Source organism: Equus asinus, chromosome 3, assembly GCF_041296235.1.
Source record: "Equus asinus isolate D_3611 breed Donkey chromosome 3, EquAss-T2T_v2, whole genome shotgun sequence".
Classification (NCBI taxonomy): Eukaryota; Metazoa; Chordata; class Mammalia; order Perissodactyla; family Equidae; genus Equus; species Equus asinus.
Genome location: NC_091792.1, coordinates 97,558,039 through 97,576,617, shown reverse-complemented (window position 1 = coordinate 97,576,617; position 18,579 = coordinate 97,558,039). Strand labels below are relative to the sequence as shown.

Sequence of the window (18,579 nt, the reverse complement as noted above, 5' to 3'; positions counted from 1 at the left end):
GGGTCAAATCCTCACCAATATTTGGTTCAACCGTCTTTTTAACTTAAGTCATTCAAGTGTCTGACATGGTATTTCACTGTGATTTTAATTTGTATTTCTCTGATGACTAATCATGGGAAGCACCTTTTCATATACCTATTATCCATTAGTATATCTTCTGTTGTGAAGTGTCCAAGTACTTTACCCTTTTTTCATTGGGTTATTTGCTGTTTTATTATTGATTTGTAGGGTTCTTTATAGATTCTGGATACAAGTTCTTTTTCAACTATACGTATTACAAATATTTTCTCCTATGATATGGCTTGCCTTGATATTTTCTTAATGGCATAAAAGAGAAATTAAATACTAAGTGTATTCCATTAATTCCTGTATACTTAAAAAAGATTATCCGTATTTGCACCAATTTGGATATTTAAAGAATTCTGAATGTTCTGAAACAATTCAGGATTAAAAAGTACAGTTTTAATTAATAAAACTACTATTTGCAAATTTTCAGTGGATACACTTCATAGGACCTAGAAAAATAATGGACACGTATCTTTCAGAAAACACTCACAGATTATTGCCATCAAGGAGTTAAAGTTGCCAATGTTAAAACACTCGCGAGCTACATCAATGAAATACTCAATCATTCTAGCCCGGTGCTTCTTCTTCACAGGCTGTACAGAAAAAGAAAAAAGAGGGCAATTAGTCAACATGGAGGCCCAACAGATGTAAAATAAGTACAAATAAACAATGTAGAGAGCTGGGAGACAAAGAACGGTCATTTTCTCACCATGCAGATTTCTGTAGCAACCAAGTAGCTGAGGCGATTAAACCATTCCACGTATGCCTCTAGGTTTCGTGTCTTCTTCCGTTCACTGTAGCAACTCTGAAGAGAAAGCAAAGGAGCAGATGACTTGGAGGGAAAAAGGTGTATCAGGCTCTCATTTTTGTCAGAGATGGGCCTTTATTCTCAGTTTATGGATTAGGAAAGCTTTCTAGGAAAAGAGGGAGAACCACTGACATTCTCAACTCTCCTTACAGAAATATCAAAATCTCTTGTACATTCCAGTGAAACCCCTAAGGTCTAGAAATGCACTCTGATGCATTCATGACAGTGCCCTTCCCTCCCAGGAAATGAAGTTATTCTGGGTGGGAACTGCTCTCAGAAGGACAATTCAAAGGAACAGTTTGGCTGCATTTTAAAACAATCTTGAATGCTGCATGGAGTGTGAATACCAATTGATATCAACACAGCCAGGAGAAGCTGAAGCATGCAGGGACTAGAAAATTTTCTCTTAAATTAAGTCTAGGACAAAATTTTGGAGCATCACGAAGCAAAAAACTAAATATCTTCCAAGGTAGATAAACGGGAGTCTATACCATCACAGGGTGTAGGGTGAATCACACATCGTTCAAAAGCAAAAGGAGTTAAGCTCATCTCAGAGTTCAAGGCAAAGCCCGAACAGGTTAATTACAGCCCTCTTTCCTTCCTTCCAAAAGCAACAAACAAAAAAGTCCCCTAGCCTTCTATTGCAAAACCTCATCTTCACTTCCTGTACTCAGGGAAACTATTCTCAGGCCGGAGGACAGCTGTTGCCCCTACTCCCAAAGGGGAGCGTTCATTAGTGGGTGATACAGTCTTTGCCTAACAATTCAAAACGCTTCTAGAGGACGCTGGGGAAAAACATTTGTTACGTACGTATACTGATTTTATAGTCCATGCCCAGTGTTATTTTCTTTACATTTGGGCTTCACTCAGGCAATAAACCTGTCGTGAGGGTTCACCTTAAAACAAGAGGCAAGGCAGTAAAGACCCTTCCTCAGCACACTGGATGTGCATCCTGTCTTTACTGCCCACGCTATTGTTGAATCATGAGTAGAGCGTTCTGTCCTATTTTCTTTCTGACTTAATCTGCTAAAACCATTAAGCTTTTATCTCCTACCTCCATCTCCACAAATGCCTGCCTCCACTTGCTTATTAAATTTCCCAGTAAGGAGGAAGAAGAGGCTAAAAGTTAGTGACAGGATAAAAATATCGCACAGACACTGGGAGACATAGCTCAAAAAAAACTACAGTGAATCAGACACGGCTAATGAAAATAAACTTCCTGATTTTAAAACCTACACCAAATAGTTCCAATTTCTGTCTCTTGTACCCACTGTCACAGACTAAGGAATCCCATTTCCCATTTCAAGGCTGACCTCTGGGTAGACTGATTACCTTGTCATTGTCCAAAGGGTCCTTCTGCACAAATGCCTGAACAAATTCTTCTGGACCAATATAATTGAGCCTTTCCTGAAACACAAACCCAGCAGGTCAACAGTAGTAATGAAAATGAGAAGAAATTCCATCTACAAGTCCATCTACTGTCTTTTGGCATTACTCCCATTTTTTTATGCAGCTTATAAAATGAACCTTTAACCCTACATATTGTCATCATCTTCAAGGTCTGAAGAGAGGCAATTTTCTGCTTAGATCAATGCTTCACCAGATAGCGAAAGACTGAGCAAGTTATGGAAAAATTAATTAGAGGGGGAAGAAGAGGAAAGTCAATAAACTCTTTGCTCTTCAGTCTTGCTTAGTATTTATTTTTAAAGTGAATTCCCAGAATATCAGAAACATTCATATTCAAATGTCTAAAAAAAACATCTTTCAGTTATTTCATAGATTATTTCCCATTTGGACTATTCTAACCTCTCCTGTGACATCACTGCTGACAAACTCATTGGTTGCCAAAGCAAACCGAGCCTGTGGTTATAAAGGGCGAGGATGACAAGGGCCTTACCAGCTCTATGTGAGTCAGCTGCTGGGCCAACGTGTAAGGGTCACTGCAGACAGTAATGATGTCCCTTTGTATGGACTGTGGCTTGGTCTTGAGGACTGTGAGCCGATCTGTGGACGTGGAGCTGATTTTCGCCAGGACCTCCTCGTACTGGGTGAGTGCAGCGAGCTTGCGGATTAGACACTGGATCATCTGCTGGACATTCTTCCTATATGTCTGCCAGGGAATCAGCAAAGGATTACGTCCTCGCTCTGCAAGTCTATTTCCACCACTATGCAAACTCAGAGACGATGCACTTCAACGATTTTACTCTGATACTGGAGAACCACCTTGGTTCAGGGGAGTTATAGGAGGAGTCAGGCTAGCTCTAACGGTTTACAAGAAACACACATAAAATGTCTATTGAGACCTGTAAGATTTAGTTCTTCTCTTGGGCTGCTTTTGAGAATACAATTCAGATCGGACCATGAAAACACTATAGTGATGTTTTAGATTAGCTACTGAGGGAATCCAGCATAATAAGAACCCCATGTAACTAAATGTTCTCTGGGCTGGCACAGAAATACACTGTTTACTTTTGGTAGGTTAAAATGCACTGATCTCAAATGAGAGCATCCTTTTCCTATCCTTTTTCTTCAGGGCCACCTTCTTGATTTCCCAGTCTCACTAGTCCGAGGCTCGGACAGCTACCTCACAGAAACACACCATTAGCTCCCACTCACCCCCTAACCACCTTCCTGACTTCCACGTATAACATGGGCTACCACAAGGAAGCCGTGGATATTCATTTTTGGTATCTGACCTCCATCTGGCTCCTGTCCATTTCTTTTGCATTCTAGAATCCGTGTTAAGGTTTACAACCAAACTCTTCCACATGGCAATCCTCCTATGATGCTACTACCACCTGCCACTGTGTTCACTACTGCATTATGCTATGGTCCCAATACTTAAGGGAGATTGGTTTTAAAAGCAATGCATGTATTATAGATAAATGTCAATCTCTTGACTTTTAAAACACTTAAGTCAAAGAAATCACTTCACACTCAATCCCTAGGGGACAGTTATCACAACGTGATAAGGATTATGGAGCTCTTTTATTCTTCCTTTTCTAGCCAAAAATTGCCAAACAACAATTGTCCTCCTAGGTTAATTATGATGCCTGTATCAAAGAAAGGCACACAGGCTGATTCAGTGCTAACTCAGTCCTCAGGTTAAGAGCTCCAGGAGGACAGTCCCAGTGAATTTACAGCTGTAGAAAAGCAATGTTCATGCTTCACTGCCTAACCAGCTCCTTTTAAAAAGGTACCACAATATCATTTTCTGAGATTAATCATCTGAAAATTAAATGGCATCTTACTAACAAGTACCCTTTTTTTTCCCCCCTGAGGAGGATTAGTGCGGAGATAACATCTGTTGCCAATCTTCCTCTACTTTGTATGTGGGACGCCACCACAGCGTGACTGACAAGTGGTGTAGGTCTGCGCCTGGGATCCAAACCCATGAACCCAGGCCACCCAATCAGAGAGTGCTGAATTTAACCACTATGCTACAGGGCCAGTGCCTGGTACCATATTTTTTTACAGAGGCAATCTGGTTTACCAGAGCATATTACAAAAACTCAAATGAATAGATATTTGCATACTTAACCCAAGGAAAACTACAAACATATCTGAAAATGATCAATTCTCACATAGTCAAGACAGAAAAAGCAAACACAGTCCTCTTTTTCTTTTCTTCTTGTCTACTTGTCTGGTGTGTATACCACTGAGTTCTTTAAACTGGTCCACTAGTTGACCTTTTTTTCTCTCTACATTCACAGCCAACCCTAAAATCACTAATGAAATACCTTAAGCGTTTAAAAAATGGAATCTTCAAAAAACCTATCTTCTACACAGCATTAAGACTGTCAGTTTAGAAGATGCTATCTATTTGGTAATACACTTATCACTCGAAGAAAATGTCTCTGTCTTTGGAATTCAAAGCAGTTCAAGGCTAAATTGAGGGCTATTTTAATTTCCTCATCCCAGGGTATGAGAGGTGGGCAAAATGGGTGAGGAGGGTCAAAAGATACAAACTACTCGTTCTAAAATAAATAAGTCCTGGGGATGTAATGCGCAGCATGGTGACTACAGTTAACAATGCTGTACCGCATATTTAAAAGTTGCTTAAGAGTGCAGATCTTAAAAGTTCTCATCACAAGAAAAAAAAAGCTTTGTAACTATGTAGGCTGGCAGATGTTAGCTAGACTTATTGTGTGATCATTTTATAATATATACCAATATTAAATCAGGTTGCACACTTGAAAATAATAGAATGTTATACATCAATTCTAACTCAATAAAACAAATAAAAATAAAATAAATTCCTGTTTCTCTTGCTTCTTCTTTCATCATCTTGAGTTACACTAAAAATCTATGAACTTAAACGGTTTTTTCAGTCTTCTGTCCCAAATGTCATAGTCAATGATCCCCAAGTGGTTCTGACACACAGCCAAGTGTGAGAACCAACGCTCTCCCAGCATCTCCGGTGAAACATTCTCATTCTACGCTTTAAAAAATGCTTCTTTAGGGAAGAGGTAGATAAATGTCCAGTAAAGGGTTCAGCTGGTGAGCAAAAAGCAGCAAAACATAAGGGGAAAATGTATACAATAGGGTATAGAGGAAAAGCTGTTCAAATGACAAAGAACTAGTCTCTGCGTGCGTGTGGGTGTGTGTGAGCGAGAGAACATGTATGTGTGTGACCTCTTTTAAAAGTTTCCTGCTCCCATTTCATTCCACTCAAGAAACCAAGCTTTGTGTTGTTACGCATGCTTCCTTCCTGAGTCATGAATTGCTAAATATGCACTTACTCTTTTTTATAACTTCAAATGCCAGTGACAGTAATTACCTGGCAAATAAAGACAGAATAAAGACCAGCCCCTTAAGGAAGAGAAAATTGCATTCTACCCACTATAGTTATTTGTCATGTAATTCAATCATTAGTTTCATTTCGTGTTTCTTGCAGGCAAATCCTAATAAGCCGCTTCATTTTGGGCCAATCCCCAGGGGGGGAACATATTAAGCCAAATTATGCAAAACTGGCCTAGCAGATTCAGAAGAACCAGACTAAATCACATATAGGGCACACCTGGATTCACTGACTGCCAAAAAAAAAAAATCCCTAAAATCCCAGGCAAGAAGCAACAAGTCCCAACCAGAGCCCACACTCCTTCCCGCGGAGGGAAATGGTTTTTTCCTATTCCAGTAATTAATTAGTTTGTTCATTCGTTCGTCTGTTCATTCAAACACTACTGGGTGCCTATTAAATGCCAGGCACTGAGGTAGAAGTCAGGGATGCTATAGTGAGCAAATGGGGCACAGCATGGAGTCTAGTGGGGGAGAAACAAGCCATCAAAAAACCAAGTAATTACTAACCACAGAGTGCTATGAAGGAAATAGCGGTGGAAGCTAACAATGGGGTGGTGATCGTGGTCAGTGTGGTGAGGGAAGGTCTCTGAGGAGAGGCACTTAAGCACAGGACAGATAAGTGGCCTGCCAAGCAAAGAACTGAGGAAAGAGCACCCATCACAAAATTCTAGAGCTAAGAGGGACATGAACACAGGGCAGTTACTTTTATGATTTACAGAAATGCAGAAGGAAGAAGGAATTTAGGGACTTGCCAAAGCACACTCAGATCAACCGGCTGCCGAGGGTGGACCCGATTCTGAACACTGGGTAGATGTAGATGAAGGAACAGCATCTCCCTGTAGAGCCCAACCTGCCCAAGGAAGCTGGCATCTCTCCAGCAACCCAAGGTTAATCAACTCCTGGGTTAGACCTGGCTTATCTTCTCATCTCCTCTTTTCACACACAAAACCATCTGAAAATCTCAAGGTTTAGCAAGGGTTTGTTATTAACACAGGAGTACTGATAAGAAGCCAGGTCAGAGGGCTGTTTGGACCTCTGCACAGTCCCACGCACCCCTTGAGTGGCTTGATCCTGTTAAAAAGAAGATAGGATCCAATCTGGCCAACACATGTCGAAATCAGCTCCCTCTCTGACTCCCAGGACAAGAAGGATAAAAAGCCATCCATTTGGCTTCAAAACACTAACTTTTTACCTAAAAAGAAAACGATTTTTAAGGTGTTCCTTTTGGAAAGGACCAAGTCACTAATTCTAACATTTAAAGAGACGATAGAGGGAAGGTAAGCTGACTGCCACATCAAGTCAAGGACCTAAATACAACTTAACTGACATGAAGCACTGACTGACTCAGGGTTCAGCCTTCACACAAGAAAAAGTCCTATGATGCCACTAATCTTTTGAGCAGCTTGTCATAAACTAAGGTCACTGAGCCAACACTGACCCTGCCAAGCAACCCAACAGCTAACCCCTCTAATGTAAGATTTACTGCAAAACTGGACTGTGATGCTTAACTTTTGCCTTTGTGAGTGAAAGACCCACCTACCGAGTCATACCTTGCTAGAATCTGTCACACGCACACTGGCAAAATGATTGTAACAGTCATAAGTTGCAAAACGACTCAGGAAACCACACATTCAGCCTTATAGAGATAATAGCTGTCTTGAGCACCAGGGCTCAGTATAATATCACAAGAAAACAGTAAAAGGGTTAATTCCATTTTCATAAGAACATAATGGGGAGAAGCAAATGCAAATTTTTCAAGTGCTAATCTTATATAATTTCAGACTGATTTTTTCTAAATCGGGGGAAATGGCATTTAAATGTATTCACCAGAAGTAGACAGAATATAGATAGGGTGTCTTATTACATGATCTTACAGTACACCACTGAAAGAACGAGTTCTCAAGGAAGGTTATTGGTAATGGGAGAATGCATTTTAAGACAATGAAACAAGACATCACTGCAACCGCCAAATGCTTCTTTTCCTAGGTGAAAATGTTGTATCTGTGCCCAAGTAACTTATTCCCAGAGGCTCACCAGCAACACGAAACTACAAAGACATCCCTGCCCAACAAGCTTCCACACAGAGTACCAGCTCTCCAGGCCTGCTTCAAAGAGGATAACTTGGAATTTGTCACAGCTAGTTAGCTCTTATCAAAGACCCAATTGAGGGAAGTGATATTTATGAAAGATTATCTAGGAGACTGACTTTCCACCTCCACCTATTCTGGGTGCTAGCCTTAAATCAACTTCCGGGCACGAGAAGACTTAGATCCTTTTCTCTTTGTCTTCTCTTCTCCCAAAGAATTCCCTTTGCTAATTCACACATTAATCCTACGGCCCCAGTTTTTAATCAAGGAGCATTTGTTATAAACACTATAGAGAGCAGTTTCCATGATCTCATTCTACGCCCCCAAACGAAGTCCCTCATAAGAAAGTTTTTAAAAATTTCATTTAATTTAATGCCCTGAAGATTAGTGGGTCTTTTCTTTGCTGACAGTGAAAATGATATAACCAACTGTCTTTCCCTTTTACCTGGAGCTTACACTCAAACACAGCAGTCCTTCCTAGTCCACTGGATCCCAACATTAGCATATTTGTGTTCTCCCTTCCATGGTACAAACTGTCTATCTCTATTTATGATGTATCAATATACTACTTATTATCTGTTAATACATTAACGTTATTTATTTTATATCTGTTCGTGTTTACATCTACTAATATGGTATTTATTATCTAACTTGCTCTGTCAAACCTTTTGAAAGGAAGAAAGGGATAAGTAAAGCAAAATTAACACACACACGCGACATGAATCCAGTGCATGAACTGACAAGAACATCCCCCTAAATTAATCACACAAAACTCTAGATCGCATCCCTTTGAAGTAGGATTGTATAATCATCCCCATTTGACACAGCAAAAAGACCAATATGCTCTGTAGAAGACGCGCCCAAAGGCAAAACAGAAAGGAAGCAGTGGAGATTCTGCTGCATAATTCAGTACCCTTTCCCACCAAGGCTCTGCCTGGAAATTCAAGTTACCCACCTCCTCGCCACTGGCTATTCGGTGAGCCAGATCTTTCAAGTTTCTCATCATTCTTTCATCCCGAAAATCATAAGGAAATGTCTCTGTCCATTCTGTCAGGAGTTGAAGGATTTTGGGTGCAATTTTTCTTATCTGGTTCTAGAGAGAAAAAGCAAATCTAATTCAGCGATAGCTATCCATCTATCCATGGATTACACGACTTTTCTAGTGCCAAGTCTTTGGGGTTGAAGAGGAAGCTCTAGTCCCCTCCCCCAAGTCAATGCCAAGCGCCACCAACTTAAGGCAGGCTCTGAGGATCTCCCAGGGCATTAGATTTATATTGTGTTCTTTAGACCATTCCCAATCCCCTTGGCAGAGCCATGATACCATTTACGCACTTCAGCCAGGGGATAAGCTAGGGTTACCAAGGAGACCAACTTTACAAAATCTAAGCCACAGAGTTACCAAAACTTAATAGAAAAAACTGTAAAGTTCAAAACATATCATTACCTTATCACTATTAGGATCACTTAGTCTCTGGTGCTCAATGCATAAGTGGCAAACTTTGGCCATTAGCTCATACGGATGCATAAATAACCGAGAACTGAGTAGGAAGGTAAATATGTACGTTCTCTGCGGCAAGAGAAAAAAAACATCATGGTTACATTCCCTCTGAAACTAACATCTTTCCTATATATTATACATCTTATTTAATTAAATTCTCTTAAAGTCAATGCTACAGTTTCAAAAGTGAAGCTTACTAGTAGAAAAACACTGTAAGGTGGATTTCTCCTTTACCTTCTGATATGTCTTTACCCTTAAAGCATATTAAAAGTAACAGAAGTACAGGACAAGTTTAGCTATTGAAATTATTCACAGCACATTTTCACATTCATCCTCCGGGAGCCAGGATACCAGAGCATATAACTCACGCTAGTAAAGAAGAATGAAATTCAGCCCAGAGAGATAAATCTAACTTAAATATACCACCCATACAGAATCTTGTTCTGTGTCCAAATATTATGGTAACTCAATGGAAACCAAAAAAAACACCCAACCCACAACAGCTCAAGAATTCTCCAGTGTGTCCAGTGGGGCACACTGGAGTGTCTGTGTACTTATGTCAGAACATTCAAAGGCAGGCTTTCAAGTAATCTATCTACTTGCTTTAAAGGCTAAGCAGTTTGATAAAACACAATATCACACTATACTATACTTTTCTTTAACCACATTGTCTCCCAAGAAGCCAGTAATGAAGTAGTGCTTATTTGTTATAATAGTTTCAGACTCCCAATGAAAAGGAAAATTCCATGGGTTTTTTTCCCCCTTAGGCGCCTTTGGTAGCTCATAAACACTTACAGGCTGAACAAGAGATTCCTTTTACTTCTGATTACAAGTTCTCCCTGTGTGGCAACGTATTTGAAAATGCTATGTAACAAATCACACACAGAGAGATAACTAAGTAAGAAACATCATGGTGAATTACAGTGGCAAGCACAAACTATCCTTTGCACACCAAGGTCATCATTATATTTATAAAAACATAGGAACCTAGTATCTAGATATTTTCATGAAATCTTTATCAACAACCAGCTGTTGAGTGACAGGAGCAGCTGGAGCACAAGGGAAGGGGAGAAAACATCACTTGCCCCATAAATAGACAATCTCGGTTTGAATACTGATGGTGGGAGTGAGACCACGCACTAATCACTGAACATTCTGAATTTCAGTTTCCTCCTCTCTAGCCTCTTGGAATTGCTGTAAAGACTGAGAAAATGTAAACGAATTCCCTAGATTAGAAAGTATTATCTATGCAAATGTCAGTTATCACAGTAAAACATGTCATCTGATGTCCGATTTATAAAGAATTGCATCTTGAATATAACTCTTCTTCCCTTTTCTACGAAGTTTCCCTATCTAACTTCACTTTTCTCAGCATAGTGATGGTCCTGGAAACAAAAAAAGGTATTAAATATTCTGGAAGCATCCAATGTTCTCTGGAATTTCTATTTAAGGACCAAGGTATATGCATGAATCAAACCTACAGGTACTTCATTTAGCTGGTCTCTGACCGCCTACGTGTAGTGCCAACCCTGAAAAGAAACCTATAGGCAGACAACAACCAAAATTTGAATCATGCCCAGGCTCAATTTGATCTTAAAGCACTCAATAATAAATATGCAATTTCTTGTTAGGAAAATTCTTAGCAACCCAGATCTAATTCCGTAGTATCTAGGGTCCCTGACTATTATGTTGCAATTTCTGCTGAATACCAAGGATGTGTTTCAGAGGAACATGGATACCTACATCCGGATAGTAATCCACATTAGGTACTAAGTGCTGGATGAGTGCTTCCAGAGATCCGGAGAGGAGGTTGTTGTCATGGTAATACAAGCCTCCACAGCTGTCCTCTGCAGACTGATAAAGGTTTCGGTTGTAACCACTGCTGTCAAACATTGCTGAAAAGGGAGGAGTCTGAGGCATACTTTCCTAAAATGAATAAAAAAGGAGAAAACACAGTGTCAGTTACATGCAGTCCAAAAGAAAAGCAAGCTTTAATAGACACCAGACTTGAACAGTCATGAGGGGACAGGCAATTTTAAAAATAGGATAGGTTCTGATACAATATCAGAACCCATCAAGAAACAAATTGCTCTTTGAATAACACATGTATGCATAGTTTTGAGTACCAATCTCATTCAATCAAATATCATAAAATGCTAGATCAAAGGATCCAATCTGGACTTAAATTCAAGTCTCTGGCTGCCATATTTAGACATCACTCCTTCACATTTGGCTGCGAAGGCAGAGGGGGGAACTGAGCTTCAAACTGTTTTATCCCACCGAGTGAAGTATTATCCTAAGTTGGAAATACGTAAGCCTTCAAAGTTGGTTGGGAAGAAGTCCATAACACTTCACAAACATCAGACTAGCACTGAGCGTATCAGGAGATCACTGAAATTGCAAAGGAGGCCTGGAATTAAAGTACACAGAGTGTGTGAGTGTGTGTGTGTGTGTGTGTGTGTGTGTGTGTTGTGCATCAGGACAGTTCATGCTGACTCCCCAGCTTTTACTGGAAGATCTGATGCTATTGATTTTCACCCCTTTGTGTCAAATTCTCTTGGGGGTTCGATTCTCAGTAAACACACAGGCTGAGAAGGCACCTGATTTGGGGAACAAGGAACGCTGTGACAGTCGTTTCCATCTGTGTGCTTTGCCACTCACAAAGCCCCTGTCAGAAGGTGCTCAGTGGAGGCCGGAGGCGATTAAGTTATTACTTGGATTCCGAGGCACAGCGCCCCCAGCTCTGAGAAGACTCCTGGTTTCTGGCAGCATGTCTGGACAATGGAGGCATTCAGGAGCTGCCGACACTGAGGGGTTCAGAAGGCAAACAATGAGAGGCAGCCAAACTCCAGGCCTTGGGCTGACAAGGACAGGGTGTGTGGAGGCTGCAGGAGGACACAACCTGGGCTAAGCCTTCTTTTCAAGACGTCAAAAAATATTTGTATCCGAATGGGGGAGGGGTGTGGAGTCCTGTCTGAGAAGCCACATCCTGTCAATGCAAGCACATCTGTTCCAGCTCGAGCTAAGGGGGCCACAGCATCACAATGTGTGTGTCCCTCCGCAGGGGGCGGCCAGGGGTGCCATGTTGGAAAAAAACAACAGCCATTGTAATGATGACCTGGCAGGTGAAAACAGCATTTAGATGGTTAAAACCAGTGTCCTTCAGTTACAGGATCATAAGTGGAACTCACTTTATCACGCCCTTGGAGTTGGTTTTTTTCCTTTTTTCTGCCAAAAACCGTGAATTTTCCCCGATTTCTCCACTTACTCATTGCTACTGAAACCAGCCCAATAAAGTGCTTTTGGGAGATGGTTGGCCAGGATTTGGGAACTCCAGAAAATCAGAAAATGTTAAAAGTTCTAAGGGACCACAGAGATCATCTAGTCCAGGACGCAAAATAGATTTCATTTCACTTTCCAACTGCAATCAATTAGAAGCGGTTGCCTAGAAGCCTGAGGATGAGTGAGAAGGATTCCGAGGCCGTAACTGGGAGGGAGAATGTGCGCCCCACGTGATTAGCAATGACTGCAAACCAGTCAAGGAAGAAGCCGAAGTCCAGGTGTAATCTGGTCCAATCTCCTCTTTTCACAAAATGTGCAAACTGAGAGCCTGGGAAGTGAGGTGAAGTGACCAGGTGAGGACCACACAGCGCTGTGGCCAGAGCACCAGCGAGCCCAAGGGACCTTCCCTGAATCTCACACCCTGCTGCCCTCAGTTTATTGACAGGCAAGCACTAACCCACAAAACAGTCACAGGTCACTTGGAGTCCCCTTTCTAGGAATCAGCACCAAAAGGCACCAAATATTTGTAATTCTTAATTGTTTACTCCCATAAAGCGGACAGGCACTCAGATCTGGACAAGGACTCAGATTTAACAAAGTCCTAATCTGACTGTGGAAACTTCGGAAAGGCACTTACTCTGCCCCTCCCCCACCGTACGTTTCTTCATCTGGAAAATTATTTCCAATTTTGCTCACCCCTTCCAAAATTCTAAATTCAAACAAAACTACCAATTTTCTTTATAGCAAAGTTCCTAGAGCATTAGGAGAGCCATGGCAAAAGGCTTTCGTGCTGTTCCTTAGAAACGTATCACTCTGAGTGATCCTCACTCTGTTTTAACTGCATAAGCTGAGGTTCAGAAAACTGTAATAACTCACTTGCGGTTACACATCAGATAAGGGACAGACGGGCAGCAGGGTTTCACAGCTAGATCTTCAGATGCCAGGTTCAAAATTTATTACACTCTATCATATTATACTGCACATGGTCCTTGAACTTCTAATGTTTAACCATTAAATGAACAGCCTGTCAGTCTATCCCAAATTGTAGGCTATTAGAATAATTTATAAGTTTTACATGTTCTATGTAAATCGTTGCTCCAAAGATGTGTTAATGCCATTAATTACTCTTATTGAAAAGCGATACTATAAACAAAAATATTTAAGCTACTGATCTTTGCAACCAAGGCATTGTCCCATCTAGACAGAGATTGCAGAGATTCTAATACACATTTCTTTATATTTTAGCATTTTTGAAATTGGAATGCATGTAAATAGTCGAGTGATAAGAAAACGTTTCAGTGACAGTCTTCTTTTTAGCAAAATGTGAAATAAAAGACCATCTTACAATGAACCGCACCTTAGATTCAATGAAATGTAGTGTATTTGCTTGTGTGTGCTTTATAGATGTCCAATAAAAAAACTTTAATGAGACGAATGATCATAAAAAAGAGCATGGATCACAGTATTCATCACCTATTTCTGGACAATCTCTAACAAGTGGCCAGTCTCGCTGTTTTCTGGAAGGGTCAACTGCCTTATGTAATAGATGCATTTGGTAAACAAGGAGAAAGGTCAGCAGAATGGCACGGAAAGTCCTGTTTGTGAAGCATATTTTTAAATACCTAAGAAAATAAACAGTGGATTTGTCCTCTCCAGCATCTTCCCTTGTCACCCCCATCAGGAACTACTGCTTGTTCAGGATTACTCAGATTCGACGTCCAGGACTGCAGTCCTACCTGCTTCCGTCCTGGAACTGAAAACTGAGGCTCAGAAGGGTAAATATTGGCTTGGCTCTTGTTTGAGAAAATAAATGCAATATCCAACTACTGGACATGAGAATCCAGAGAAGTATGTACCCCTGGGCGCTATTAACTCTAGGAAACACTCCCGCTAATGGTTTCCTATTGGAGAAGGGCTAAGTTTGAGCCTGCTGGTATCCCATAGTTTCCATTCATTTATTTTATCTCAGTGTAGTTCTGATTTCTCCCTGCCTGCAGCAACCTGCTCTTGACAGCTCTCACAATTAATATTTTGTGACTCTGCGGTCCTATACACTCTCAAGTTACTCCTCTCTACCCTTTCCAACATTATCTCAAAACCAACTTCTCCTGTCGGCCATCCTTCTTGAGCACAAACTTTGTCCAATGCAGTGAACCTATCCTTGGAGACATGCTCACCAAAAATGTTTAGGAAAAACTGATTCTTTCCCAAAATTAGAATGTGTAACACCATTAAATTAAATACTGGCATTAACTAACCCTTAAGTCAAACTTCGAAGCAGTTAATGCCTTTGGAAAAAGAGAGCTTTATACGACACAGTTGAAAAAGTGGCTGACTTTATTCAAATCACTACCAATAACATAAGGTGAGGATAGGTTAATCTCACCAGCAATTCTCACCTCAGCAAGCTTCACCTGTAGACCAGTTCCGAGGAACTCAGAATATATTCTATTTGGCAGTGGCCCTTAACTCTTCAGGGAGATCACAAACCTCTCTCACATTGCCCCAGAGAAATATACCAACAGGTCTGCACAGACTTTCAGGGGTTCACACTCCAGATCAGGAAGCACATGTGCCGGCCTGCACAGAACCTCGATATTATCTATCTACTCCTCCTCAAAGAAGGAGAACATGGGGGTTCTGAAGGGAACCTTGGTCTAACACATTCAAGATCAGCTCCTCAGAAACCAAGGAATACTTCTATTTTCAGATAGTAGCAATCAAATGGAGTTAAAGAGAATTTAAAAATGACACTTCTTTTGGTTTGGGTAGAGATACTTAAATAGGTGGGGTTTTTTTTTTTTCCCCTAAATTGAGGCAGCATTCTGGGATGGGGAGGAGGCAATGAGACAATGGGAAACAGATTTGGGGTTTTTTTTTGCTTTGTATTTAGCCCTGAGCTAACATCTGCTGCCAATCCTCCTCTTTTTGCTGAGGAAGACTGGCCCTGAGGTAACACCCATACCCATCTTCCTCAACTTTATGTGTGAGACGCCTGCCACAGCTTGGCTTGCCAACCGGTGCCATGTCTGCACCCCGGATCCAAACTGGTGAACCCCAGGCCACTGAAGCAGAATGTATGAACTTAACTGCTGCGCCACCAGGCCGGCCCCCAGATTTTGGTTTTTAAAACAATGAACCTGGATAAAAGAAATCATAGACACACCAAGATCAGCATACAGATTACAAGTTCTGCTGGAAACTTCCCAGAGGGAAGTAAAAGATATATCCAACCCAGGTATACAAGATAAATGTTCTTTCTTAAAATTAATTTGGTAAGCTGAAAAGTTGGTTGACAGACAAGATATCTTACAAGGGCAGCTAATTCAGTCACAAAGATAGATCATGTTCTTCCAAGGACCCTGACAAAGTTTAGCCTGACATTGATCCAGCAGCAAGGAGGCAAGCTCCGGGTGATTTAAGGGATGAATGGATTTGAAAGGCATGCCTAATGGTTTCAAACCAACTAAGGCACCAGATGAAAAGCTGCCTTTCTCTAAACAGCAGACTGTGTCTGAATTAGCGACCACTTGTGCACAACGTTATTTATGACGAGGCAGGTGCACCAGGATAAGATGGTTTCAGGTGACAGTTCAAACTGGAAAAGAGGTCGAGGAAAAGACGGGTGCGGAAACTAAATCAAAAGCAATCCTTCAATATCTGCTATGGGTGCCTTGTAAACCTCTGCCAGAATGTCAGGTCAGCACTTCCCTTACACTCAGAGAATGAGATAGAAAGGGTAGGCGTCAAAGAAAAAAGTGGTTTTTCCCATCCCTATTTCATCATCCTGCTTGGGTGAAATAGTTAATGAATCCAATGCCTTTATATTGATCACTATCTCTCAGTTTCTGTTCAAATGCTGGGCATGTGTCCCAGTGAAGAAAAACAAACCCACTGAGGTGGAGGAAGGCCTCCCTATCACACTGAACTTTGAAAGCATATTTGTTTAGTGGGGAGAGGCTTAATTTAATATCCTGGAATGACTGGTTCCCCAATTCCCAGCTAGATTCCAAAGGAACTTTGCACCATGGTGAGATGCATCTTCTTCCTTCCCTCATTTGAGGTTCCAGAGATCTGAATGAGAAAGAGTTCACAGATACCAACTTCACCCCAGCTGCTATCTCAAGTACTTTTAGCCTCCTCTTGGCACTGCAGGATCTTAGAATACAAGGACTGACTGCATGCTCATGGAGGCTACGTAATCAGGGATTTGAGGCAGGGTGAAAGTAAAAATCAAGTTTCGGACACTATCTAAAACATGCCTTTTTCTGAGCTTGAAAATGTCTAGCAGATTACCCTCTTCTTTCTTTCCTCAGCCAGGGGACCTCCTAAAAGCAGAGATTTCTAGCAGCATCTCTAAAAAGTGCAGAAATGCTACACCTCTGCTAACCTTCTTGAAACAGAGGCATTGTGTTAAGAGGACAAACAACACAGGGTAGACAACTCAGAATCAACTCACTTCTTTGGCATGTGAACAAAAACTAAGTAACTCCCAGATAAGTGCATGCTTTGGACCTGAGTCCCAAATGCTTAGTAGATTTCACAGTCAAGGAAAAAAAAATCAGTGTTTTTGAGGAAAGAAGGTCCTATTTCTCTCTACAACAATGAAATGGTAGTATTATTTTCTGATTTGTTATAGACTTCTTTACAAAAAATGAATTTTTCTTGATTTGTCTTAGATGTTACTTTAAAAAATCTTTACTAATTCCTAATTGATGGAGGAAGGGGATTCTGACTTAAATAATTACTATCTTTGGTTTCCCTGGAAGCAAAACAAAGCTGAAATTTGTCATCGCTTGTCATGGGGATGTCTTGTTAGCAGTTTATTAAAACATAAAACAACATTTCAGTACATGGCAACTCTAAATGGGCTTGGAGAGTCATTTAAAACTTTTCCATGAGATAAATCTTCACTGTGTGGGAACTGATCACAGAACATGTTGACACTTTACATATTAATTGTTTTTAATCATCTACAACTTCCATGCAGTTCCTGAGCCTAACAGTAGGTGGCTCCACGTCCCTTGTCTTGGTAAGGGTTGGCGCTTTCCAGCAGTAACAGTAGGTGCTGGTTTAGAAAAGTAAAAGGACTAGAGTTCTGGAGAAAACAATTGAGAAATTAGTGTTTGTGATCCTAGCATATTATTGAACTTAGGAAAGTGGCATTGCTCATGCTGTACAGTTGAAAACATACACTGGCTTATAAAGCCAGTTGATCTTATTTCCTTATGTCTTAGGTGCCCGTCTATAATGAGAATTAATTACTTCATTTTCCCAGAAGAATAAAAGCGATCTTCTGGATAATCAAAATCATCATTATCTAATGAAGTGCTGTCACAAAGAACTTTCTGGGATATTGGAAATGTTCCTCTTCCACACTGTCCAATACAGTAGCCATTAGTACATGTGGCTATTGAGCACTTAAAATGTGGCTAATGCAACTGAGAAACTAAATTTTTAATTTTGCCTAATTTAATTAAACTTAAGTTTAAATATCCCCATGTGGCTATTGGCTACCATACTGAACAGCACAGATATAAGTGGCTGAATCGTCATTTATACATGATAGATCTTAAGCCAAATTATAGAATATCATATGGGAGTATCCTTTACTAAAAGGGATTATGCTTCTAAATCCAGTTCCTCTCAGCAGGAACATGACCTGATACTTAGTGAGGATGCTCAGTAAACAAGCAGAATTTTCTATTTACATTTTATTCTGGAACATGGTTACTGGGATAATTTTACTTTTTGGCTGCAGTTCTTAAAAAACTGTGCTTCTCTCTCCCTCTCCATTCTTCTCTTTTTGATAAATGGAGAGATAAGGGTAGTCTATAGAGTGTTTTCCTTTCTTACAAGGCTAATTTGTACTTTCCCTGTGTTAAACTAATTTTCATACCAGGCTTCCTAATAAAATTTGAATCAACTGAATGACTTCCAGATATAGACATATCTTGAAATGAAATATATAAACCTAAGGAAAAATGGTTAAAAAATTAGACAAAAATTTTGTAGTTAGTAACACTGACTTAATAGGT

At 40.5% G+C, this 18,579-nt stretch overlaps 1 protein-coding gene across 5 annotated transcripts in view; it reads right to left on the bottom strand.

Annotated features, from left to right (window-relative positions):
• RASGEF1B (RasGEF domain family member 1B) overlaps positions 1–18,579 on the bottom strand; it is a 698,380-nt gene that overhangs the window by 11,392 nt on the left and 668,409 nt on the right. For all 5 annotated transcript variants that reach the window (XM_070505531.1, XM_044766215.2, XM_044766219.2 and 2 more), the window contains 7 exons: positions 11,003–11,185; positions 9,206–9,328; positions 8,717–8,854; positions 2,772–2,984; positions 2,207–2,281; positions 776–871; positions 557–659 (listed from right to left, as the gene is read on the bottom strand). In XM_070505531.1, coding sequence (XP_070361632.1) covers positions 557–659; positions 776–871; positions 2,207–2,281; positions 2,772–2,984; positions 8,717–8,854; positions 9,206–9,328; positions 11,003–11,185 — 931 coding nt within the window. The remainder of the gene's footprint in view (positions 1–556; positions 660–775; positions 872–2,206; positions 2,282–2,771; positions 2,985–8,716; positions 8,855–9,205; positions 9,329–11,002; positions 11,186–18,579) is intronic.